The 26921-nt window shown below is 45.1% G+C and overlaps 1 protein-coding gene across 2 annotated transcripts in view; it reads right to left on the minus strand.

The window, feature by feature from the left end:
* The window catches only part of XPO5 (exportin 5), a 31834-nt gene that overhangs the window by 4190 nt on the left and 723 nt on the right, over positions 1–26921 (minus strand). Inside the window, exons 3-28 of one of the 2 annotated variants that reach the window (XM_068156963.1) lie at positions 26316–26388; positions 25601–25738; positions 25116–25298; positions 24092–24133; positions 23206–23232; positions 22742–22927; positions 21945–22021; positions 21410–21509; positions 19936–20019; positions 19408–19533; positions 19085–19175; positions 16061–16189; positions 15264–15379; positions 13908–14063; positions 13491–13532; positions 12802–12891; positions 11270–11469; positions 10569–10668; positions 9150–9331; positions 4323–4423; positions 3170–3266; positions 2512–2648; positions 1795–1892; positions 1249–1295; positions 949–1043; positions 43–105 (exon numbers count right to left, since the gene is read on the minus strand). In XM_068156963.1, coding sequence (XP_068013064.1) covers positions 43–105; positions 949–1043; positions 1249–1295; positions 1795–1892; positions 2512–2648; positions 3170–3266; positions 4323–4423; positions 9150–9331; positions 10569–10668; positions 11270–11469; positions 12802–12891; positions 13491–13532; positions 13908–14063; positions 15264–15379; positions 16061–16189; positions 19085–19175; positions 19408–19533; positions 19936–20019; positions 21410–21509; positions 21945–22021; positions 22742–22927; positions 23206–23232; positions 24092–24133; positions 25116–25298; positions 25601–25738; positions 26316–26388 — 2780 coding nt within the window. Of the gene's footprint in view, positions 1–42; positions 106–948; positions 1044–1248; positions 1296–1794; positions 1893–2511; positions 2649–3169; positions 3267–4322; positions 4424–9149; positions 9332–10568; positions 10669–11269; positions 11470–12801; positions 12910–13490; positions 13533–13907; positions 14064–15263; positions 15380–16060; positions 16190–19084; positions 19176–19407; positions 19534–19935; positions 20020–21409; positions 21510–21944; positions 22022–22741; positions 22928–23205; positions 23233–24091; positions 24134–25115; positions 25299–25600; positions 25739–26315; positions 26389–26921 lie in introns of both variants that reach the window. The other variant, XM_068156953.1, reaches the window with a different exon arrangement.

Genomic DNA, 26921 nt, shown 5'->3' on the forward strand with positions numbered 1-26921 from the left:
ATATACAAAGGGCAGGAAAGGCAAAAGTAGGCATTTACTCACCATCTCCATCTACAGCAGCAGTAGTGTTATGCTCCACACCTTTCTTAGAAACACAGCAGACAGCTGCAAAAACAGTTGCAGGTCAGTGGAGTGGAAAAAGATAAAACGCTACTTCAGAACATGCAGAGATATCCTACAGACTCTGATAGGCTCACAGCTGCTTCAAGCTCCCGCTCAGTATCTGAAGAATCTGAAAGCCCAATGTAAAAGCCCAATACTGTACTACCTGGAAGGCTGAAACACTCCACCCACAGCATCTTTCCATGGTGGAACCTGCTGAACAGTGCCTGCTTCAAACTACTGAGAATCAGGAATATTTGAAGCCTATAACCTGAGAAGAACACCATCTTAAGGCAACAAGGCCAGTCAAGAAAGGAGACTGAAGGTTAAGGACCTGTTAACTCTATGCTGAGTCAATTTCCCAGCTTCTCTGCTTAAAGCCACGCTGACAAAAACATGATGCTGGAGAAAAGAGGAACAGAAAGAAGGGAGATTGCTCTAAGGGAAGGACTTTTCACTTTTATTTGGCTAGAGACATGGCAATTGCCGAAATAAAACTGCTCTACACTTAGGCTGTCCACAAACAGATGTCCTGTACTGGGCTCCAGGGCACAGAAAGGGAGGACCCAGATTCTGAATGAGGAGTGGACTCCTGCAGGGACACTGTCAAAACCATGGAGCCCTAAATGCAAATGAAATGAAATTCTCTTCTGAAGGTTTTGAGTTGATCTCTTAATAGGTTTTAGCAAAGACTGTGGCAAGGTTAACTCACACTTGGCTTCTAAGGATTATGTTAAGTACTACTGGGCATTATAGTTAAGTTTTACTACATGCTGGAAATTCCTGATGTCCTTCCCAAGACAAATGTCCCAAGTATCCATGGGGACTTAGCTTGATTTCACTTACTGATGAGATCCATCACTTCTCGGGTCAGCAGTCTAACCAGCTGTTCCTCAAGCATCTCCTGAGACTCTGGGTTGTCATCTGCAGCATCATCCTCACTGGGAAGAACAGGTTTTAGCATGAGGGTAGCCAGTGTCTTAAAGTATCCCCTCTGCCCAAGCACAGGGTATGAGTCACCATGAGGGTAAACAGTGTTTTCAGCCTTGTGCTGGCAGGGCTCTTCCCTGGGCAAAGGGCCATGTGAAAGACCCAAGCTGCTACCCACTCCCCATTTCCCACTCCTATCAAGGGGTGGAAGCTTACCAGAGCATGCTCCGCTGGTTGATCACTTGCCATTTCTGAGACAACCTCTGTTCAAGACAAAAGGGAAAATTCAGTACCTTCCTAAGGAGCCATGATGGACATTATACAAAGAAGCCCATGTGACAGCTGCTGACAGAAGCACAAGAGCTTTTAAACATAGCTCTCATGCTACGCCTCATTTTGAATGGGACAAGAACTGCTACCAACTGTGCTCCAGATTCTGTGGCTGTGCTGGCTGCAGGAATCTGAGCAAGCTGTCAGGAAAACGAGAGGATGCAGGCAAAAACCCAAACAACCCAAAAAAATTCTCAGGTCTGAAGGTTGAGGATCCAATATCCACAGGCTTGAATTCACAGCAAGGAGTGCTGTGCAACAGCCAGAGTTCAGCACACCTTCAAAGCTCTCCCTAAATAGCCTCAAAATCATTAGGTATTGAGGCTCTGCTAGCTTTGGAGAGACAGATGTTCTCATACATTGCTGCCAACAGATGTTCTCATACATTGCTGCCAGCTGCTACAAGAAATGCACTGAACAAGCTTTCCTTACCACGTGCAGATAGGTAAAGAGTGGTCCCAGCATAGGGCAGACAAGGGTTTCGTAGTATTCTGAAGGGCAGGAGAGTACCAAGGGCTTCACAAACACACCTGCACAGACCAGTTAAGGAAGAGATCCAACACACATGGACAGCTGCTAGGAAAACTGCAGCGCACTGCCCAAACCAGCCCATTCCACTGGGAGGCCAAGCAACAGACTCCTCAAAGCCCATCTTCTCTCAGCCTTGAATTAACAAGTAGCATCTGTATACAGCAAGAACATGAGCTATTCACAGCCCCCTTCCCTGACTGTTCAGCTGTGAAAACTGAGGGTGCTTAGCAGCCATTTGCTAGCTTTGAGACTGAATATGTGGCCCTGGGAAGTGGTTTGGGAACACCAGGTAGGTTCCCACATGAGCACAAAGTCTATTCAGGCACCCTGGTATCAAACTCCTACATTATGTAAGCTCCTTACCCTCCAAAAGGCAGTGTCCACCTCTCATGGTGCCTTCAGGATGACACAAATCCTTTGCGTTTATTTGCTTTGCCCCCCCACATGCTGCTGTTTCTGCTTATGCCCTCCTGGGTTCACCCCTCAATGCACACCATGTGTACTCCTGTTTGTTTACCTCCTCAAGCACCCCTCTTTGGCTTGGCCATACTGCAAGTGATGTGGGTTTTCAATTCACGTGCTCAATGCCCTTGTAGCTGGCCTGAGAGAAAAGGATACGGAGCATGGGGCGCAGTCTGTAATCAGGAATGTTGTTGAGGTTGATGAAAGCTGAGCTGAGGAGCTGGGTGGCAAGACCCTCAACAGTATAGAAATCCTGCTGCATGGAGGGGCCTGCATTTCCCAGGATGTGGAAACTTCAACAACAAAAAAGTTAGTTGCAAGTCTGCTAGGTAACAGGTACTGTGCCTATTGCCTGGCAAAGGTTACAAGTACTACTATCTGGAGATTACATAGTTCCCATGTTCTTAAGCAAATACTGTAGAGAAGTTTTAGCACAGTATTTCTTTTTTACTGGGACACCTGTAGAGAGACAAGGAATTAAGCATTTAAGCACTAAAATACACTTTCAAATGCTGATGTATCCTAACGTAATTAAATGTGGCAAAAAGACAAACTGGGACAGGATATCAGCTAAGCTCTGCACTCTGACCACCTAGCTGCTGAAAAGCTGAAGGCAGATCCACATTTTGAGATACTTTTTCTAATGACTTTGTTCCATGTGTAGGTTATAACCACCAAGTATATTTCACCCCTGCATGATGTTACAGGATACAGCTCACATAAGAAGCCTAACTCTCCAAGTCAACATGCAGCAATAACCTACTGCTCCAGCTGTGCAGTGTTGGATTGTGTAGGGCTTATCTGGTGTCCTTACCAGTTGTCGTACAGAGTACAAAAGAAGCCCTGCATCCTTTCCAGGACTGTTTTGTAAACAGGAGAGTCATAAAGCTCCAGCAGAGGCTGAGGGAGACCTGTGGGAAAGAATAAGCTTCAGCTACAGAATGTGAACCTTCAGAATGTCTGGCTAGGCCTCAGCCAGCTTGACAGCAGTGAGGAAAGCGCTTGGCAAAATCAACGTGAAGCCAAATGGGAAAAGGTGCAGCAACCCTGGGGCATCATCTCCTTTCCTTCAGAGGTCAGATGAGCTCAGGTTGATTGCACCTACAGCAAAAGTTTCCACTAAGGTTGTTATAAGCCCATTTATTTCTCTAAAGCAAAACTTAGTGGAGCCATCAGATCCTAGTCAGAAGCAAAGGTGACAGTTGTGCAACTTCTCTAATAGCCCATCCCCTCAGGTTTACATATGTCTGTCAGGACACAAGCTACTCTTGAACTACAATATAAAAAGGTTTAGAGCAGAGATTAATACCCTGCTGCTTCACACACAGCGTTTCACAGAAAACAGGTAAAGGAAGCATCTCCTTGTCTTACAGATAGGAAACAGAGACAAGAAAGACAAAACAACTTCCCCCAAATATTTCACTGTCAGAACCTGCAATTAAACCTCAACTTCCAGAGTCACAGTCCACACACAGCCCACAAGGCCACCCACTTCTGCTTGGCTGGAAAGCCTTCTGTGTTCACAAGCTCAAACACAGCTTAAGACAGCTCTAAAAGCCTCTCTTTAATGCACTGCCTGTAAACAAATGACTGGGCAATACTGCAGAACTTGGCTCTTGCCCTCCATGATGGGTCTCCACACCACCACTGAGGACTTCTGCTGAGCACTAATTCTGCTTAAAGGCAGACAATTACAGCACCTTCAGTCTCTCCAGCCTGAAGTGTGATATTGGAGACACCAGCATCCAGCTGGGTTAAACAATATGGCAGGGCACCCTTCATTTTATGCAGAAGAAACCAATTTGGCCAAGACAAGTAACTTAAAATGTGACGACTTTTCAGCAGGTTCAAATCATACATGAGCTGCAAGAAGCTGGCTCTCCAGCCTCTCTTCACTTCCACTGCTACTGATAGACCACTACCTCAAATACCTGTCCATACATTCCTCCCAAACAGAAGCCCCTTACCTAGGATGGCATTCTTCTCCACCTCCAGCATGTCTAAGGCTTTTGCAAATGTTTCCCCCAGCCTAGCCACCATCTCTGGCATGTAGAGGTTGTTGTGAGTCCTGAAACAGAAGGGCACTTGGTTTACATTTACGTTGGTCAACTCCTTTTGCCCTTGACAATGGGATCCTCTCCTTCAGCTTGTGAACAGCTCCTCTGAGACAGATGATGAGGAAGGCGAGACCAAGCATGTGCGCATGGGATCCCCCTTCCCCACCTGCAGAAATATTGGGGAAGCTGATCCAACAGAGACATGGAGTGACTCCACCTCATGCCCTGAACCTCCTGGCTGCCCTTTACACTTACTTCAGTATACCCCACCCCTTGCAAGCACTGGCAGTGAAAACTCCCAGCAATTCTCCAGCTGGTGCTGGCAGCAGCTTATTAGCTTGGCCAAAGGGATTAGAGAAGGTTGTTTAAAAACTGACAAGACGCAGATTCTGTAATCTCAAAAGATCTTCTGCACCTAAGGCCCATGCAGTGGGAGGGGCCATTTCAGCTCCAAAATACACACACTGCCCCCAGGGATGGGTCACAGTCCCCAGAACAGCAGGTGGTATTGGAGGGACTCTGGGGAGAACATCAGTCTGCTTAGATGTTACTTGTGGCAGACACGTGTGCCCCCTGGACAACGCATCCAGCTGGGAACAATTCTGCATCATCAGGAGGCAGCCATGGTCAGGTCTCCCCAAAGGACACCAATTCAGCCACGGGTGGCTGGTTCTTGCCATCCAGGCCAAAATAGTCCCCTCTTAGCCAGGGCATTGACACTCAGAGCTGGACTTGGCAGGGGGTGTCTCTCTCACCTACCTCTCTCCTTTGAGACCTCAGACCTCCACTCTGGGTGTCGCCAGCTGCACACAGCACAAATCCTGCAGCCTCCTCCAAAACTGCAATGCCATTGTACCTGCTGCTAAAGGTGATCAAGGGCAACTCAGTATCTACCCCTGGAGCAGCGTTTCCCAAAGCAGGGGGGGTACATGGGAATGGCTGGGGGAAGGGAGCATGGACAGACCTCAGTATTTTCTCTAGAGTCTCAGCTTTCAGCTCATGTCTTAATGATTTTTTGTTTTAGTTTTGAAGGTCTGTGTTCACAGTCCTGGCAACCTCGATGCAGTGATGTCTGCCTGAGTTTGCAGAGAGCCTGAGTTAGCTCCGAAATGGTAACTATCCCATTTCTCTCTGCAAGTGTTAAATACTTCCCTGCTCACCGTATGTGAGGAAGGCAAGTACGTAAGTTTCATAAGAAAGAGCTCCACAGATGACTTAATGACTCATACTCTCATTCTGGGCTGGATCTAACACCAAGCAACAAGCCTCAAAGGGGCACGAGCTGGTTTACTTCCCCAGGAGTGGCTGGGGAGTAGCCTAGCCTCCACAAAAGCTTGCATAGTATTACTCCACTGACTCAAAAACCCCACATTTCTGAAGCCTAGGTACTAAAATCACCTCTTCTTGCACATCTCCTGTCTGCTTCATGCCCATGTTGACTTTGCCTTATGCTAGGCAGAAGGACAGTGGTGCGAACTCCAAGGACTGTGGAATTGTGGTGGTGAACCTTGAAATCCCGCTGGTCTAACCCCAGCAAGATGGGCCACACAGTCATATCCTGAAGCTGTGGTCATGGTCCTTAGCTGTTTCAGAGCTCTTGAAGCATTTTCTCAAGTTTAACAGTTGGAAAGGAAGATGTTCACTCACAGACTGATCTCTTTCAATACTTTAGCAAGGTGCCAGTGATAACAGAGAGAAAATGGCTGCTGCTCCCCACTGGAGTTAAAGCTTCTGACAGCTCTCATACCTGATGAAAATATAGCCCCTAGACATGTTCCAGCTGAGACTCTCAGCAGTGAGCACTGCTACAGGGGATCCAACACAAAGCACAATATGGCAAAAGAAAATTCAGGAGATACTTAATGCTTTAGAAAACACAAGCAAAGGATATGGCAGGACTTGGGAGGATTTCATCAATGGTCACAGCTCTGCTGTAAAGAGTGTCAGATGCCTACAGAGATAGGCTCGAAGGCCAGAAGATGAGTCCTTTAGGACAGTTCATGCTTGAAGAATATTTATCCAAGGCTGGAGCTGTCTACAATGAAATGCCTCCAGCATCCACGTTTATCCAACAACTCTTTCACTGACATTAATGCCATGGTAATGTCAGGATCTCATCAAGAGGAGTTCCAAAATAGCCTTTGTCCATGCACAACCTTTGCTGAGCCTGACCAGTCCTTTTGTAACAAAACATGAGCATATCCCAGCACAATAAAGGTGCTGTGCCAATCAGTTTATGCAGCTACTGACTCCAGAAATGTGCCTTTATCTAAAGGTAGTTGGAGATCATGATTTAGGAGAGAACAACTTAAGCCAGAAGTTAGAGACCACCTAGATGAAATGAGGTACTGCAGAGGACAAGAGAATTACTATGCTAAGAGCTGCAAAAAGTGATTAATAAAGCAGCCTCAAAGTAATTTGGAAAACACAGCTACTGAGACAGAGACAAAACCAGGTAGGCTCAAAAAGATGCTACTCAAAACTAACTTCTTTTTCCTTGTTAGATTGGCTCCTTCTCCTTCCTTTTGGCTCCATGGTCTCATCCAAGACCTAACTTCGAAACTACTTACCCTGGCAAAGACTTGCACTGCCTCTGTCTGCAAACACAGCAGAAGAACGCCACACAATATCCAGAGAGCAGCAGACCCAACTGCTCAGCCTTATTTTTGCATATTGGTGCCTGACTTGGTGCTCAACAGGATCCATACTACTGCTGCTTGCAGATATGCTCCTACAGTAACCAATCTATGAGGACTTTCACATCTGCTTCCTGCATAAGCAAATGAGCAACACTGGATCTTGCTTCTCCTCACAGAGAGCTGCTTAATGGTACAGACCTAAGAGAAACATCCATCCCCAAGCAATAATGCAGCTATGCTCCTGAAGACATCCTCAACACGGGCAGCTTTCCTGTCAGCCAGCCTTCATATCCCTATACTTCCTTGCCTATTGACTGGCTGCTACAGATTCTCTACTTTCTTATGTAATCCATATTAAGAGGGCCTGTGGAAGCAGCATGAAGAAAAGGCACTCCAAGCCAGGAAAAAACACAACAGAAGCTCTACAGCACAAGTTCCAACTTCTCCAGAATAACACAAGCATCATCAAAAATTGCACTGAACAACTAAGAGCTTGCAGTTGTCACCAGAGAGGCCCCCCTGCATCCAGCACCAGCCAGGAAAGGTATAAGGTGGTGGATCTTCTCCTCCAAGTGAAATAAAGGCCACTCCATGTATGTTACTACCATATGCTGAGAAAAGATTTTGGTCTGCTGAGGGGATGCTCAAACTCCACAGATGCATTATCTCAGAAGACATCCAGAGCACCTTTCTTTATGGAGATGGAAAAGCACTGGCAATAGAACATAGCTCCTGTGATTTCCTGGAGGTGGTAAAGGAGTAAGCTAAGAATTTCTGCTTCCTCCTGGGTAGTGATAGGGTTTGACAATAGTTTGCCAAGCTTGTTGTAACAGAGATCCCAAGTGTTTTTAATAATGCATAAGTTCTGGAAAGAATAGTGACAGCACAGCCAAAAGGTCTGTCTGTTGCAGCCTGTTCAGACCTTAGGCACTGCTTCAGTTGGTCTCTGACAATATGAAGCATGTTGCAGGCTCTAGAAGAAATTGCACGAGGCTACCTCTACTCATGCAACTCTGCTCTGCCCAGCCTCTTCCAAAAGCTCATTGATAGGATCTTCAGCCTTGTAGGATAAAAGATTCATGGACAACTTCACAGCCATAATGAGAAGCTTCAACCTAGCTCTCTGTCCAAAGTAGCACCTACTGCGATACACAGAGCTGTGCCATAAGATGCACAGCTATAGTGGGCCAAGACAGCTCATGCTTGTCCTACCAATCCTAGCATCTTTCTCACTGGAAGCAGCACAGTCCTGAATTCAGTGACTACCACACATACCTGACTAGAACAGCACTTGAGTAATAGGTCCCCTTCCTCACAGACCTAGGAGCTGAAAACTACAAGTGGATCTGAAAATGCTCTTTTTCAACAGGCTCCTGCCAAGGCCAGTTTTCAAATACATAACAGTGTTATCTCACAGACCTGCCCCATGAGCCTGTCAAAACTGCAGCCTCAGCAGCTACTCTGAGACAGAGTCCTCTCTAATTCTGGCAACTACATTATGCAGGGGTCCCCTTTTCTGCCTTCTCTTGCTCCCTCCTCTGGCTGCCCCAGCCATAGACACCACCAGTGATGCATGGCGAGGCACTGCAAGGTAGCATCAGCCTCAGAATATGCATTCACTGATTTCAATAGCAGACAGTGCTTCAGGAGGCTGGTATTCATGTTCAACATCAACTTAATTCAACACTGAAGAGAGAATAACATAAACAGGATGCAATGAGAGCTGGGACTGCCCTGGTGGTGACTGGAGAGGTGGCCTTACTGTAGGGGCTGAGGGCAGACCAGAGATGTTACTCAAGAAACGATTAACCAAGTGGCAGATTTACAGCAGTAGAGGTGAGGAAGGCAACCCTAGCCCAAGCTCCCATTGGCTTTGATGGACTCTTGTAGGCCAGGCCAATGAACACTCAAAAGGCTCCCATTTCCCCAGTGCCATTCCCCACTGTGAACAGTCAGGAACAGTACTTGGGCACCTGTACCAGCCTGCATTCTTGATGGCTTCACTGGGAGAACATGCTCTGAATATTCCATGTTTTTATCACAGTTTGGCTTCCAGAGATTAAGTCAACATAAATGATTTCAAGGCAACTTGACCCACCTTATAAGAGCAAGTAAATTGTCAAAAAGCTTCAGGACTTGCTCAGTGCAGGGATTACGGTAGATGGGAGTTCCGCTGGGCATGTATCCCAGCAAGAATCCTCCAGCTTTTGCCTCTTCAGTAGCAGCAGGCCAGCGAGCTCGTTTCACAACTCCCAGAATGGTGTATACACAAAAGCTTATCTGCAGCAAGAGAGGTGGAAAGAGTGTTTCTTAGCCAGAACTCAACTTAATTAAACATGTTTGCAGAGAAACCAATCATCATCCCATCTCAAAGGGACTGCTCTGTGAGCCTGCTCTGATGACAGGAACAAACAGTGGTGGGTTTGCTGCTAGGGAGCTGGGCTTGCTTAGCCTGAAGAAGAGGAGACTCAGGGGTGACCTTATTGCTCTCTACAACTACCTTAAGGGAGGTTGTAGACAGGCAGAGGTTGGTCTCTTCTCCCAGGCAACCAGCACCAGAACAAGAGGACACAGTCTGAAGCTGTGCCAGGGGAGGTTTAGGCTGGAGGTTAGGAAGAAGTTCTATACAGAGAGAGTGATTGCCCATTGGAATGGGCTGCCCAGGGAGGTGGTGGAGTCACCATCATTGGAGGTGTTCAGGAGGAGACTTGATAGGGTGCTTGGTTGCATGGTTTAGTTGATTAGGTGCTGTTGGATGATAGGTTGTATGCAATCATCTTGAAGGTCTCTCCCAACCTGGTTTATTCTATTCTAGAAAATGTAGGGAACAATCAGGCTACATTCTGTGACCTTCAGTGACTCCTGACCATGGCAGGATGGCCTAGGAACTCGCAATGAGACAGCACATCAATGCATATTGTCTCACGAGTATGCAAGCAGCAAAGTACGGTGCCTCCTACAAGCAAGTGTGTACACCATCAGATCCTCATCTCCTTCATGTACTTGGATAGATACAAGGATTCATAATACAGTGTTCAAACTTCATTATCCCCAAATCACTAGCACAACTCTGTAGATAGCCATTCCATTTGCAGTCTGTCCAGAAACTGAGGACACTGCACTAACAAATAACAAGAATCTTTATGCATGAATTTTACTTTATATTCCATGCTGCAGTCTCAGCTGTACACTTTCCACACTGCCTGGCTCAAAACCCACAACTTAGTGCACTGTATTCCAAAAATTACATGAACCAATTGCTTCTCCAAAACCAAAGCCTGCTAAACCAAGAATAAAGGACAGCGTGCTTTGCTCTGCTAAATAATTTGCTTTTGCACGGTCTGCATGCTCATCACTGTAGCTTGAAGAGGCAAAACCCAGCCTGTTCTCATGCAACCTGAAAAACCTACTGATCTGCATCCTATAGAAGATGACCTGCAGAGATCTTGTATATAACCACAGACAGAAGGAGGCAAGTCTCATGTTATGAAGGATGTGCTCTCCTGTTAATACTCACTCTAGAGCGGTTCAGGCCACTAGGATCTTCCAAGACAGGATCAGCAATTTTGTTGTCTGCACCCACGTAGGAGATAAAGGCTTCAGGGTCTGAGAGGACTCTAGCAGCAGCAAGATAGCAAAGGGAGTTAGTGTTTGTACCAGGGAATTTGAGAAGAGCTTTGCACTGGTAATAAACATGCTAACAAATAGAAAGCACGCCAGAGAAGAGGCAGTGCTCCACAGTGTACGTGGGAACGTGATAAAAAGCACCAGAGATGCGTGTGCTCTCCACACATCTCCAGTTCTCTTTGGCCATAAAGACCTTTGAATCTCTTATGATAACAGCCCTGTTGGGAAACTCTTCTGCATGTCCAGCTGCCCAAGGCTGCAGGACACCTCAGCTTTAGTAAGGAGAGCTCAGCTTTCTACCTTCTTCTAGAGAAGAGCAGATATTTTATTGCTCATTTTCTGCAAATGCTTTGAGCACACTGGAAATTCCTTCCCTATCACCTTAAACAACTCTTCCTGAGCAATCTTCATCAGCATTTAGACTCTTTTGGTGGTTTCTGAAATGCAGGAGGGCTATACCACAGTGACTGCCCAGAACTCAGGAGGCCACAAAGCACCCTACCACCTTCATGCTGTTGGCACATTCCCTTATTTGGAACACCACCATCTCTGCAACACCTCCAGCTCAAAGCTCAAAACAGTAACCCATACCTCTGCATTTCTGGGGAGAGCCATAGTCCAGCTACAGGAGCCATGAGCTCCTCCAGGAAAGCTTTCTGCCGCTGGTAGTCCTTGAACTGGTTGCTGATGAGGACAAGGGCCTCCATAAGAGCACATTTCTCCATCTGGGTCAGAAGTAGCTCATTGGAGAGCAACTGCTTCACGTGGTTGTACAACATATCGAAGTTTGGCTAGAAAACAAGTCCAAGTGAAAGAACATCATGCATTTAGTAAGGAGGACAGCCTATGGGAAAGGCAGATGTGGGGTGTACTACACTAGGCAGAACAGTTGGAGGAGCATGTTGGAAGTTTTTCTCTACATAGCAATTTCTTCTCAGCAGCAAGTTTCTCTGAATATTCAGTCTGAGAGAACCTCCTTTCTTCCCTATCCCCTATCACCATCCTGCATCCAGTTTACATAAGCCTCTAGAATGACTGAAATAAGCAGAGGAAATGTCTCTTCTAGGCAGCTGTATCCCTTACAGCAGTGTCACACTTCAAAATAATTCTGAGGCTCACAGAAAGTACTTTGCTACTTAGGCTCTGATATGTCAGCCATAGGACTCTCCTATCTCTTTGCTCACAGCTGTGTTAAGAATGATTGATATCGTTATCACTATCTCCCCTGGAGTGGTTTGAGTTTCTTCCCTACCCACTCCAGTGGCAACTGTGTCTTCCTGTAACTTTGTATAAGCTTTAGCAATCAACCCCCCCTTCAGCAAAGTCATCTGAATGTATCTGGGGGCAGCTCTGGGCCCTTGGCTCTTCCAGTGGGGAAGTTTGACTGGCCATGGGAAAAAGAGAGCTGTAGTACCAGTAAAATGGGAAAAAGACAAACCTACTAGCTCTTAGCAGCTACTGCAGAATGAGAACTTGAACCTTTGAATTACCTCAATTAGCATCCTCAAAAGTGCCTCTGTTTAAACTAGTAATGTCCTGGGGTGTTCCCATAATCCTAGGGCCACTGCACACAAACACTGCTCAAGAAAGGAGTTCAGAGCTAGGCATTTTGCATACAGACTGTTTAGTTCAGCAAAATCAAACAGAACACTGACTCATGGATTTTAAATGTGTTTGTTTTTTCTAGTCTCCTCAAATTAATCCAGAAAACAAATACTCTCCTCTTGCTCCCACATACAGGAAAAACGCAGTATGGAGATCAGTCATTGCTAGCCTCATTAGTTACAATCAACTAAGATCAACACAAGTGACAAGAAGGAAGTTCAGCAAATATGCCCTGGAAATGAGTCTAGTGCTGCTTGTATCCTCCTCATCCCTTCTGAATTTAACTCATTACCTTTTCATTTAACTCATCACTTCACAAATCATCTCTTCAGGCAGAAAAATTTTCAGAAGCAGTGAGGGATGAAAGCAAGTGCAGGGAATAAAACACTTTGTCATTTGTGCAGCAGGAATGTTTCTTGGAAGAAAAAGGGAGGCTGAAGCCAAGGAATCTGAAAATCCCACAAAATACAGCCTGAAACTGAAACAATACTCTTCATGACAGGACTAAATTTACATACCAGGACAAGCTGAGGGTAATCTCGACACATCTTTATGATTGAGGAGCATGCATGCCTTCTCACATTCTTCACTGCTCGAGTTCTAGGAGCCTGGACAGACACAACAAACTTCAATGCAACAAAACAAAAGTTCAGACCAATGCAGGGTAACTTCAAGAAATAAATGCATCACAGTTTTCTACACTGTTGAGTACAGATCAAAAAAGCATTTCCATACCCCACCCAAGTCATGCAACAATCAGATGTCATCTGGAGCAGTAGCCAACTCAATTCATCCATGTTGAAATGAGCTTGTACTCCAGAAGCAAAGATGCCATGGATCTTAACTACTATTTTAAGACTCCAGCCACTCCCTAGGTGCCTGGCAGCTTTACAGCTATCCTTCACAACCACATATCCCAACAACTGAAGAATATCCACAGCTAATGAAGGGATTTCACTCTCAGGCAGGCCAACATATACCAGGGCACTAAGTGCACTGACCTTAGACCATGCCTGTGGCCTTCTGAGTTTGTGAGGCAAAGCTCATCAGGCTATGTCCAGTTGTATCTAGACCTCCCAGCCCTTTTACAGGAAGGAAACTATTCTCAAGAAGCCTACTACAGTTGACTCTTCAGACTCAGCATGCTCTCAAACAGAGTACAGTTTGACCCGACCGCTACAGCTCATTAGTAACAATTCAGACGTACCTTACTTTCTTCTATAACTTCAAAGGTAACTGAAGCAAACAGCTGTGGGAAAAAGGAGGGGGGGGGGGGGGAAGGCAAAATGTTCACATAATTTGTTAATACCTAGCACTTGTGTATTTTGAGTTCAAGGCACAGATCATAACACTTCAGTGCAATTTCACTAAAATTAGTGAAGAACCCCTAAGTTGGAAGATGAATCATCAGCAACATCAAGGTTTTGAAATAAAGCATGGATTGCACTGCCCAGAATGTGCACTTAAGATTTAAGGGTAGAAATTGCAAAATGTTTGTTATACTCAGTTTTCCCCCATCATTAACAGGAAGGATAGTCCTTCTTTGATAGTAATGCCAGGAAAGGCATGTGATATAGTACAAGGGTCTTGCACCACAGTTTTTGAATGGTCTGCAAGCACCTACCTTAGAAAGTACTTGAGGTAGGTATTCTGGTCGGTAAGTGACAAATGGGAAGAGAGCAGAGACATTAGTGAGCACACAGGACAGAATGAGAGGATCCTTTGTTTCAAAATTGAGAACAAGCTGCAGGAGATCTATGCCATCATTCACTGGGATTTCCTACAGAGGAAGCAAAGGGATGAGGGGAAAAAAAGGGAGCATCACTCAGTACTTGAGGCTGTAGCACACATCCTACCACTCCCATAGCTAGGCCACAGAGCTACTGCTATTGTTTTCAGGATTCTCAGCTGCACACAGCTGTTATCAAAGCAGAAAGAACAGCAGTAGAAACCTCAGTTTAACTGTGTGCATTTGCTGAGGAATAAAGGACAGCAGCACTGCTGTTGTTGGCAGCGCAGTCTTGAGATGTCAATTTCAAGTCCTCATACTACTGCTTGCACCTCCAGGATAGGTAAAATTCCCTTTCTGCTTGGCTGCCAATTCTCCTCTTGACTCTGTTTTACAGATTCCATGTTTAACAAACTATACCAAACCATGTAATTATTTTACTGTGATTGGAATGATGAACTAAATTTCATGAGCAGTCTGACTTAATTTAAAAAAAAAAAAAAATCAAGTTGGTGTCCATGGAGAGAAAAAATGCTTTCCTCCTGATTTGCCTGCTACTGAATGAAAAGCAGAAGTTTCTTCTGATCTCCTTCCTGCGCATGAGTTTCTCTCCTTCAGGCAGAAGTTAAAACCTCCAAGCGTTAAATTTAAAGAGAACACAACACCTCAAACTAATCAGGGCTAATTAAAAAAGAATAAACTTGGGAAATTTCCACTTCAGCAGTCCTCTTCTTCTCTAGCAAGATTTAGAATAGAACAGAATAGAATTAACCAGGTTGGAAAAGACCTTTGAGATCACTGAGTCCAACCTATCATCCAACACCATCTAATGAACTAAACCATGGCACCAAGCACCCCCATCCAGTCTCTTCCTAAACACCTCCAGTGATGGTGACTCCACCACCTCCCTGGGCAGCCCATTCCAATGGCCACTTGCTCTCTCTATGAAGAGCTTCTTCCTGACATCCAGCCTAACGCTATGTCAAAGCATGCCACCGGAGCACACTTCTGCGACTTCTCACGGCATAACGTCCAGAACCAACATTTACCTGAGCATAAGCCAGTGAGAGTTTGGTCCCCTCTAAAGAAGGGTCACTACTCCTCATGTGAATCACCCACCAAACAAACTAGGTTCTTTCATGGAGGTAACTGGTTACTACAGACTTCTAAAGTACAAAGTAGCTGAACAAACCCACTCATGTCAACTCAGAACAAGCCAGGAGAGCAGGCAAGAGCATCTGATACACATACGTCTTTATCCATGGTTCGAAACATCTGGCTGATGACACTCTCTGAGAAGAAGGTCATGGCATCCCACTGCACAAAGGATGGAGAGAAGATGGAGCAGAGACCTTCGCCTGTTCTAGCTGAAAGGAAGAGAACACTGGAGCTCTCAACATGCTCCTGCCTGCATGTACAACAACAGGCTGCTAAGCCCTCACACTGCAACATCTGAGTGCTCACAAGTACTTTGTACTTTGGTCAGGCAGATGCCTGTCAGGGATGCATCAGAAGTAATTAAGGTACTCCCATGTAATTTCCCTCATTCAAGTGAAGGCTCTTGAGACTTAAGTCTGACCTTTAAGATAACATGGGGAGCAAGACCAAGGAATCACAGAACGTAAAACCACAGGCCCTGCAGGCAAGATTTGGTGCTTTTCAGTGCACAAAGTGGCCTTCCTCCAGAGAAGGAAAGCAAGGTGACTGACAGGCATTCTCCAAAGAGGCAAAACTTCCCTTGTCAAAAATAATCAACACCTCACAGAGATAACAAGGCCCAAATAATTGCACAATTGTATCAGAGGGACAGCTTCATCTATTTTGCTGAGAGATCTGGAGGAGGAAAAGGAGAACCCAGATGCTTTACATTAGCTATGCCATAGCTAGACTACAAAGGGTTAAATTTGAGGTGGAGTGGGTTTTACTCGCTTTTGCTTTTAACTTGCAAAGAAAGTAAAAGCCTGAACAATTAAATTTTGGCTCTCCTCTTAAAATTGAATTGAAGAAAGCAAGCCCATCTCCCCATTTATTTTTTTGAGGTAACTTACAATTCATAGGTCCAGCATCAACAGGAGCTGTGAGCTGGTACTTCAGCCATTCACCAGCCATTTGGAAGCCCGTTCGAGGGTCCAGACGACAAGCCATCCTCATCACCTCACCTTGCTGGGCTCGGAAAGCTACAGTGAAAAAAAAATCAGACACCCTGAAACAAGCTGATGCTGCAAATGCTCCCTTCCCAAAAGCTCACCTGTAGCTTTGCAGACCTGGGAATGTTATGGACTGTTGCTTTGACAACAGCTGTGTAGTAAAGCTCAGCTATACAGTCAGTAAAGTAGATGTAGAATAGAATAGAATTAACCAGGTTGGAAAAGACCTTTGAGATCACTGAGTCCAACCTATCATCCAACACCATCTAATCAACTAAACCATGGCACCAAGCGCCCCATCCAGTCTCTTCCTAAACACCTCCAGTGATGGTGACTCCACCACGTCCCTGGGCAGCACATTCCAATGGCCAATCACTCTTTCTGTGAAGAACTTCTTCCTAACATCCAGCCTAAACCTCCCTTGGCACAGCTTGAGACTGTTCTGGTGCTGGTTGCCTGGGAGAAGAGACCAACCCCCACATGGCTACAACCTCCCTTCAGGTAGTTGTAGACAGCAATAAGGTCTGCCCTGAGCCTCCTCTTCTCCAGGATAAGCAACCCCAGCTCCCTCAACCTCTTTTTTAAAGTTATTTAAAAGGCCTAAAAAATGATGGATTAGCATATAAAGAAGTGCAGCTGAAGTGCAATATGAAGCATGAAAAATCCATGCTAAGCCCAGATTTACTACAATTAAACCCTTATTTTTTTATTTTAAAAATGTCTTCAAACTATACACGTTTGCTGCTTACAAAATATCTTGAGCTACTGAGACAGAAAAAACTAGCATGAGACAACTACCACTTTTTTTTCCCCACCTAAACACACTTTTTTTGTAGATTACTCATCTTAACTCAGTTTAGATTCTCGGATGACGAACTAAAGTGAACTCAAAAACCCCCAAAGAATTCTCATTTTCAGTTTCAAAGATATCAAAAGCAAAGTACAGGACAGGAATTAAATCTGGCCCAAAACATTGCAGTACATGACTACACAAAAGAACCAGCTCTGCTGATGACAGATGCGGCTTGCCTGCTTAAAACAGCTGATTTGTGAAGTCATTCTACTTTGTGTTTCATTTTTATTTTCTTATGTGGTGTAATGCCTTCAACATAAAATTATTTCAAATTCTGGCTTTGCCAATTTACCTACTTCTTGATTTCCATGAAGACAGTTGTTTTTTTTATTTATTCTAATAAATCTATCTAATCAGCAACGTTTAAAATCTTCAAGCACAAAGGTAAAAAGGAAGAATTTACGTGATTTAGTTACGCCTTCCCAGTCTCCAAGTGAATATCAAGCTGTAGCAACCACGGAGATTGCCCTTGGTTTTGGAAAGTAAAATATAAGATGAAAGCAAAAAAATGAAATTATTAATATCTAGGGGTTCTTTTTTGCTGGTTTAAATAATGATTACATTAGGCTATTTCAATTGCTCAGCTACAGCTATGGTACTGACCAGAAGCTTCTTAGCAGGGCCAAGACAGATTTTGTTTCTAGAATGACATTTGAGGTCTTTTGCTTTTCATGAAGTCAGCCTTCCTCTCCTAACCTAAACAGGACTCTAGACAGTTTCATTTCCTTCTCTAGCTAAGAGGCACAACTTCCTTGACACCAAGTGCCACATGCTACTAGGCTATCTACCTGCCCAGCAAAAAGTAAGCGAAAAGAAATGCCTGAGCTGCCACAGGAAAATAGAATAGAATAGAACAGGACCAGACCAGACTAGACCAGACCGGAAGAGACCTTCAAGATCATCGCGTCCAACCCATCAACCAATCCAACCCACCTAAACAACTAACCCATGGCACCAAGCACCCCATCAAGTCTCCTCCTGAAAACCTTCAATGACAGCAACTCCACCACCTCCCCGAGCAGCCCATTCCAATGGGCAATCACTCTTTCTGTATAGAACTTCTTCCTAACCTCCAGCCTAAACCTCCCCTGGCGCAGCCTGAGACTGTGTCCTCTTGTTCTGGTGCTGGCTGCCTGGGAGAAGAGACCAACCTCCACCTGTCTACAACCTCCCATAAGGTAGTTGTAGAGAGCAATAAGGTCAATTCCTGAGTCTCCTTTTCTCCAGACTAAGCAGCCCCAGCTCCCTCAGCCTCTCCTCATAGGGTTTGTGTTCCAAGCCCCTCACCAACTTTGTTGCTCTTCTCTGGACATGCTCCAGCAAGTCAACATCCTTCCTAAACTGAGGGGCCCAGAACTGGACACAGGACTCGAGGTGTGGCCTAACCAGTGCAGTGTACAGGGGCAGAATCACCTCCCTGCTCCTGCTGGCCACGCTGTTCCTGATGCAGGCCAGGATGCCATTGGCCCTCTTGGCTGCCTGGGCACACTGCAGGCTCATGTTCAGCCTACCATTGACCAACACCCCCAGGTCCCTCTCTGCCTGGCCGCTCTCCAGCCACTCTGACCCCAGCCTGTAGTACTGCATGGGGTTGTTGTGGCCAATGTGCAGAACCCGGCACTTCGATGTGTTAAATCTCATGCCCTTGGATTCTGCCCTTCTGTCCAGCCTGTCAAGGTCCCTCAACCAAGCACCCTATCAAGTCTCCTCCTGAACACCTCCAGTGATGGTGACTCCACCACCTCCCTGGGCAGCACATTGCAATGGCCAATCTCTCTTTCTGGGAAGAACTTCTTCCTAACCTCCAGCCTAAACCTCCCCTGGCACAGCTTGAGACTGTGTCCTCTTGTTCTGGTGCTGGTTGCCTGGGAGAAGAGACCAACCCCCACCTGGCTACAACCTCCCTTAAGGCTGTAGGTTAAACTGTAAATTAACTCCAAGATCCAGGCTGAAGGAGCTAAAATACAAGTAGAACCTGCCAAGTCAGGATGGCAGGCTCAAAGCTCAGCCAGCATCTGAAAGAAAGAAAAAGGTACAGACAACAGCATCCACACAAGGTGACGGCAACTCACAGTTGAAGAAGGCATTGAAGTCCTCATCACTGTCAAAATCAAATCTCGAGTATTCACAACTGGGGCTGTCTGTTTTAGAGGGAAAGCCCACCTGGTGACAGAGAGGACAAGGTCAGGAAAGAAGTCACTCATTGCAACTAACAACAGCTTCAAGGAGAAGATGACTGGAGACAGGCAGACAGTGAAATGTAGAGCTGGTTGCTCAGTGGTCTGGAGATCATGTCTCTGGCAGACACAATAAAAATGGAGTTTCTCCCCACAATTCATAGGCCACGGTCTCTTAGGCACCTTCTCACACCTGCATGGCTGCAGTTGTCACATACCTTCACTAGGTTGGTCATAGATGCACGGAGATACTTAGGAATCATAGCCAGCAGCAAGGGGTCACGAGATAGAACTTCATGCCGGAAGAGGGCTCCCCAGGTGATCTGGGTGGAAGAACGCAGAAACTGCATGGAGAAAAGAGAAGAACAGAGAAGGATTTCAGTGCTGGAACTTCCACTGCTAACATAAAGTGTTTCTAAGAGAAGGCAACAGCAAATTACACTATTTGGTTGAGGACAAGGCACCTTGCAGGCACAGCCCAAACTTCCAGAAGGTTTCAAGTCCCTAAATAAATACTAGGGCTGACTGCAAATCTGGCACTTTCTACTTGGCACCTGTGTCAGACACTGCTCCTAATAGGGTGGTAATGGAGAAGAAACCACTCTGCCTTCCAGGTCTACAGATGAAATGGAGAACCTGGAGAGCAATGTTAGACAGCTGAAGTTCTACAGTTTTCTACACATTGGCTCAGTTACGCATTCCTACATTCTCACATAGACACATGAGACTTTCAGCCCTTTACATACCTGGCTGGGATGGGTTGTGAACGCTAAAAACGCCTCAAGGTATTTTCCAAAGTTGGCTGGTGTTTCCACATCAGAATCTGAGCCCTATAGGAAAACAGTTGATTTCACACAGTTACTAACTTTGTGTCAGAAATGGTACATCTCTGGGAAAACCAGGAGCGCTACATCCAAGGCCACAGACTATAAACAAGCCAAGAGAAAAGCATGTCATGGCTGGAATTTTTCCTGAAATCAGTTTAGTCTGAGGAGTAGCAAGTTCTGCTGACCAGCCTGGGGGTGCTAGAAGCAGCACCACCTTAACTCAAGAGAAAAGGGTGACCTTCAGATACTGGAGCTCTGTTAAAACTGAACTTGTAATCACTGCTGCTGCTTCCATGAGTCAGTTTTACTCCTACTGGGTAAAGCCCACTCAGCAGTACTGAAGTGAAGCAATTCACAACTGCAAAATTTCACAAGCAAACATACCCACATATTTCACCTGTGCTCCTCAGAATGCTTTCTGCAGTTAAGATATGGGCATCTCTTATTATTAACTTCCTGGGAAGTTTGTCAGGAAAAGGATGTTTTGCCCAGAGCTATTTTGTTGCTCCTCACTAACCATAATATGACCTGCAACCCTCAAGATCACTGTTTTGGAGCTGACTCTCAAGTGAATCTGGATGAGAACTCAAATTCCCATTGCAGTAATTCATTACAGACTAACAGTTTGCACTGCCCAGCAGCAAGTGAAGTCACTGGAATCAGTAACACACACTGTTTGATGCCCATTAATTTTAGGGACAAAGGGCTTGCTTTTTCTTGCCCTCCCTGTGAGAACTTTGTTTGCTCTATCACTTGCACAGGCTGGCTGCCTCAGTCTCCCCACAAACAGCACCTCTCAACAAGCCTGCCTTCTTTACTGTAGCACCATGCTCAACACAGGGAGCAGTAACTCAGCAACCAGCATGGCATGCAACATATCAACATGCATCTTCATCTCAACATTGACACAAAGCATGAGAAAGATGGACAGCAGGAACAAAACCTGTTTCTTCCTTCAGCCTGAGATAATCTTGGTATAAGAACAAACAACTATACTCTTTTGGATTAGTCTTAACAGGGAAATTTAAAAGGCTTCCAATGCAAGAGTCATTTTCTGGAGTAGTTTTTCTGTAGCAGTAGATAGCAAGAAACATGATCAACTTTCAACGAGGCTTCCCCATTTTATAAAGGTTATAGGAGGTGACTCTTGATGACAGCAGAGGCCTGAAATTAGTCAGGGTCCCACCATTCTACATTCCTGTGATGTGGCAGAATGTGTTTATCATCCTTGCAAGTAGAGCCATTTTTGCCTTTTCCAAATGTGTGGAGAGAACCCTGTGGTTACCAAATGTACAAAGAGAACCCCGGTCATACCTTAGATCACAGCTACCTCGCCTCCAGCCCTAAAAAACTAGCCCTGCCAGCACTGCTGCTGGTATTGGTAGAGACTTACTAGTAATGCACACAGCTGGCTGCCCAATGCACACAAAACTTGGCAAAGCCTCTTCAAGAAAACATAGTGCTTCTCCACTAGGCCTTCTCCATCTGCTGTCCTGGGAATAAGGGAAGAGGGGACAAACAGGATCACCGTTACTCATGCTGCAGCTAACAGGCACACTTCTATCCATCTTGTAGACTAAAAGAAGACTACAGCAACTTGACTTTATTACATTGGGACTTTCTACACTGCTAGCAAGTACTGCTTTATTGGCATCCAAACCTTCTGAAATTGCCTGTCTGTGGGAGTCCCTCCTGATCAGTTTCAGGCTAGGAGACAAAGCTAGTGAAACGGATATTGACATCCCTTAGTAGTTCAATTATGTGATTGGAAAGAACTTGGCTGTTTTTTTCCAAGTTTTGCACAAGAAATAGTGGCTTTGTTCTCTCCTAACCCAGCTTTCTGCAGTCAAGCAACAGTACCTTTTGCAGATCACATCTACATTTTTAAGCAGCTTTTTGAGAGATTACAGCAGCAGGATGGTACTCACTGGGCAGCAGAGAGAATGTAGTGCATGGCAACGTCTCCGAACAAGACCATCAGAGGCTTACGGTCCTCCAGCTTACCCTGCATGCAAGATATGGCAAATGCCTCAGTTAGAACACAATTATTTATCCCCATCTACTTACCTATTTATTCCCACTCACAAAGGTGTCCCCAGCTGTCCTTCCATTTGAGGAGGGGCTTAAGAGTCCACAAATTACTCCAGTAAAAAAAATAAATCTAGGGTATTCTTGATCTCAAGACATTGTCCCAAACAAACACACCACAGAACTTTAAACTGAAAAACTGATTGCAAGCCACAAACTCTTCCTCATGGCAGACTGGCTGGCTACTTCAGGGCAGCTGAACAGAACACGCAGTCTTAACACTAAGCTGCATGTGAATATATGGGACAAATCACCTGTGTAGATCCAGCTGTCATTTCTCTGAACTGCCAGATAACACAGCTGGTAATAGTTCACCACTTCACAGTTGTAGTAAGGGGAAAAAGAAGTCAATGGAATTTCCAACCTCAAAACTGCAAGGAAAGGTGAGCACAGAAGATGGAGAAGGTTCCAGCAGTTGCTGCATGTGTTATGCTGGCATGACATCCACAACTGTTGTTAACAATTGTAAACAATTGTTGTCACAATTCAATGTTAGTATCAGTAACATAAGCAGATGAATCTGAATGTTACATCCTAAATAAAAGGGCAAAGATATCATTGCTCAATCTGAAGAATTATAAAGGAGAAAAGGAGGAAAACAAAGGAGAGCCAGAAGAGATGAGGAGGAAGAACTCACTTTCCTGCTGACAGCAATCAGGAGACACTCTGATGCTCCTATTTGGAGCTCAGGCTCATTTAGGAGCAGACATAACATCTCCAAGAGTTTACAATTGTCTGCTGTAATGTGGCTCAGAGCCACCCAGTCAATGTAGCCAGCCAAGGTGTTGAGTGCTGCTATCCCCACACGGCAGTTTGCCTGGGCCTGTAAACAGAGAGACAGCAAGAGGTGAGAGCCAGGGACAAACATCAAGTCCCGTCTAAATTTATCCGTTCCTAGGAAGAACAGTACCAGGAACCACCCTGAGAGTGTGAGAGGCTTGGATCCTCTGGCTGCCACCTCTCACATCTCTCAAGTGGTTCGTACTATGGGTGAAAAAATCCAGCTGTACGCAAGAACTACAGTTAACGTCAGGAAAAGCCTAGATCTAGGCAAGGTCTTAGGAACGATTAATGCACTAACTCCTGCATAGCTCCACTCACCTTCGGTTCCTGGGCCAGGTCAGTTTTCTGAAAAAGAAAATGAGATGGTAAGCTACAGCACACAGTTAAACCCAGCCACTGCTGGACAGGCTTATTCTTGAGAACACAGCCAGAAGCAGCTTCACAGAACAGCTCCCTAATGAAAGCGGCTGCAACACATCCTGCCACTCAGGACACTCCTGCAGCCATCCCAGCCAGCTCTGCAGCACCCTGGCAGGTAAGGAAGCAGGACTCTGAATTAAGCCACAACTTCCTTCATATCCAAAAGATGACAATTGAGTCAGCAGGTACCAGGGAGACACAAGGGACAAGAACAAAAGGCATTTATTTTGGTACTTCCTGGAAGCTTCCAGGGAAGAAACTTTTGACCTTTTAGAGCCCCTTACATCCAAACGCCAGACTCTGAAAGATGCTGGTGGCTTTTATGTACTGAGATTGATGTCTGAAAAAGGCGATTTGGCCATGGTCAGAAAGGAAGTTAGAGAGAGAGCTCGGACAAGAGCTTACAACCTGACTCCCAGTTCCAATCACTTAGCAGCAATGCTGTGCTTGCACCATCTTTTTTGACCAATGCAAGTAAGTCCCACAGACACTCAGTTTTTCAGATGCAAAGACACCACAAGGATTTCTTTCCACTGCAACATTTTGGTTTGGGAACTCTATCCATCAGTGTATTTGATATAGTGACTTTAACTTAATTTGGTTGTCCCCAAACATTTAACAATGAAGGCACCATACCAGAACTGCATACTTACAAGCACTGCACACTGCTATGGTCTTGGGCAACCACCCATCATCTCCCCCCCATCTCAGTGTGCAGAAAAGTAACTGAATACCCAACCCTCAAAATTTACCCTGTGCACAAACTTCCCAAAGATCTGCTAACCTGTTCAGTGGCGAGGGCTTCTTGTTCCTGGGGTGCTCCAACCTTGCCAATCAGAAAGATTCCACTGTTAGCAGAAGCAGCCACACTTCAGAGCCTCAAGCAATGCAATTCAAATCTTACCTGGAAATGCATTTCAACCAGACTACAAAACGCACCAGTCTCCCACCCACCCATAAACTGCACAGTGACCTGCACTCTACAGGTGGGTTTGTCCAGCCTGTCAGTGCATCAGGAAAACAAACAGAAGTCAGGTAAGAGGGGGGTCTTTTTTCCTCCCAGTTTCACATTTAGTGTAACTCTGGATTTTAAGTCACAGAAAAAAGGAACAAGAGATACACCTAAGGAACTTATTTCTCTATTGGTTTCTCAATTGTGCTTCACTCTCAAATCCACTTCCTTCTTCCAAGAACAGAACAGGGCAGAGACTGACTTTCACCATTCATCTCAACCAACCTGCACATCTCTGACTTCAGACAGGAATTCAAGAAAAGACTCTTTACACAAAAAGGAAGAGCATTCCTCACCACAACTTGAGAGGGGGAAAAAACAAAAAAAAAAGGGTTCATGGCTGAGCTCTCAGACAAAAGGACCAGAACAGGCATTTTAGTGCATCACCACAAAGACACCACTGCAGCCTAAGAGAGCAGGTATGAGCCCAGGGCAGCATCTCTACCACTGTGCATTACACAGACAATCCCAAAGCTATTTCTGGCACAATCACACCTTGTGGTAAGCCACAAATCCCTAGTGTTGGAAGAGAATTCCAACAGAATGGATGAGGCATGCATCACTCAAGTTATTTACATGAGCAAATCCACACTACCAACACTAATCCTGTCAACCTTGTGTGTTTGGTCTCTCTGATCAGCACCGGATTCTCAGGGCACAGCAGAGCCCTACCTCATAGCAACAGCAGTGAATTTCACACAGTTTCTGCACTTGCTTTCCCAGCTACTTATGAGTTGCATCCCAAATTCCTTAACATCTCCAACACTAACTGAACCCAAGGAAAGAGGACTCTTACCATGTGTCTGTACTTGTTGACATTCTGCTGCAGGGTAGTTAATAGAAAGCTGAAAATCTTCTCCATGTTCTGGGTGAGGGTTTGTTGGATATCTCGTCGTCTCTGGGTAGGCAGAGTTTGGAAAGTCACCACATCCTCTGCCAACCGTAGGAGAATGAACATCACCAGTTCTGTCTGAGTTTCCTGATGTCCCAAAAGGAAACACACTCCATCAGTACAGCTCAAGTGTTAAAATCTCTACATCACAGAGATGTAGGAAAGAAGTGAGCATGCATGAAGATAAAAGTCACGCTTTAGGAGCACTAGACAGGAGGACTGCTCTCTCTCTGCTACAGTAATCTCCTAGAATAATTTACAGGGGGTTTTGAGTACAGCATCAGCCCATCTCATCTCAGCATGAGTGAGTTAGGCTTTTCTCAGGATAATGGAAGACTAAAACCCATACTACAAACAAGCAGGAAAAAAAAGATAGGTGTGTTTCATACCCCTTGCTTTGAGAGGGTATCCAGCTCTTTCAGCATGTCAGGCCAGTGCTGAGGCCATTCACGCTTTATCATCTCCACCACAATGCGAGACAAAACATCTTTAATGTGACTTTCCTCCTCCAGAATATTTTGAGTTCCCTGTGATAGAAGAGGGGCAAGATTATACAAATCAACATATATCAGACACAATTCTGATCTTGGAAGCACAGTGGTCACAAATATTCTAAACCACACAAAAAAAACAACAAAAAAAGCACCCAACACTGAGTGACTCTTCATCCCAGTACTTTAGATGACATTTCTACTCTCCATAGCTCCCAAACTCTGAGAGCCAACATGATTTTCCATATAAAAAGGTCACTTGGTCACAAGAAGAATCACAGTGATAGAGAAAACACAACTAAGACAACAACTTCAGTACTCCTGCAAAGGGTAAGAACATCTATATTTACTGAATTTTCTCCTAAGAGAATATAATCCACCTTACATGGGTTATACAAGTCCTAGCACTTTATGCCACTTGAGGCCACACCACTCTTCACCTCACTGCAAAGCACGGAATAGCCAGGGATGCGTGGCAAGAAACTAATGAAATGCAGAACTGAATTCAGGTCCTTTGTACTAACTAGCAGGAATAATTTTTCCTTTCACCCCCACTTCCTATGTCCAAGCTAGAGAATCATGTTTTGAATAGTCTGGGGTAGGAGGTACTTACATTGGATATGAGGCCCATGACATTGTTCTTCAGATAAACTTTTTCCAGGCGAGGCATGCTGTTCCAGCGGAACCTGTTTGGAAGAGTTTATATGTGTGTGTGTGTGTGTGTATATATATATAAAAAAAACCCCAACCTTCCAAGTCAAAACATGTATAAAAATCTCTGACTTGATTCTCAGTGAAGCTATCACTTCTTTACCTAAACTAAAAAGAGATGCTACAGCTCACTGACTCTGCCAATGTCCAATCCCTTAATGAAAAGGCTGAATTAAAACCGCTGATGGCAAATGGGTGTGCACCACTGAGGTCAACAGACATGAGAAGCAGCAGCAAAAGCACAAAGCATCAGGTCTGTAGAGGCGGCAGAGAGGAATCTCTGAACTCAACTAATACAAAGCCTCTTTGTTAGCATGAGTCTAACGAGGGAGAACTCTGCAGAGACCGACTGATAACCGTGTATGCTTATTCACGTGTTACAGTATCACTGTGTCTTACGAGTTCAGTGAAGTAGCTTTCCCAACCGTCCTGAAAACCATTTTCACCAGTCCTGCTTTTACAGATAAGGAAAGGAACGGAGCAGGACAAGAGTTTTCTACCGTAGAAC

Source organism: Melanerpes formicivorus, unplaced genomic scaffold (genome assembly GCF_026170545.1).
Source record: "Melanerpes formicivorus ecotype bairdi unplaced genomic scaffold, bMelFor1.0.p_v2 SCAF_2, whole genome shotgun sequence".
Classification (NCBI taxonomy): Eukaryota; Metazoa; Chordata; class Aves; order Piciformes; family Picidae; genus Melanerpes; species Melanerpes formicivorus.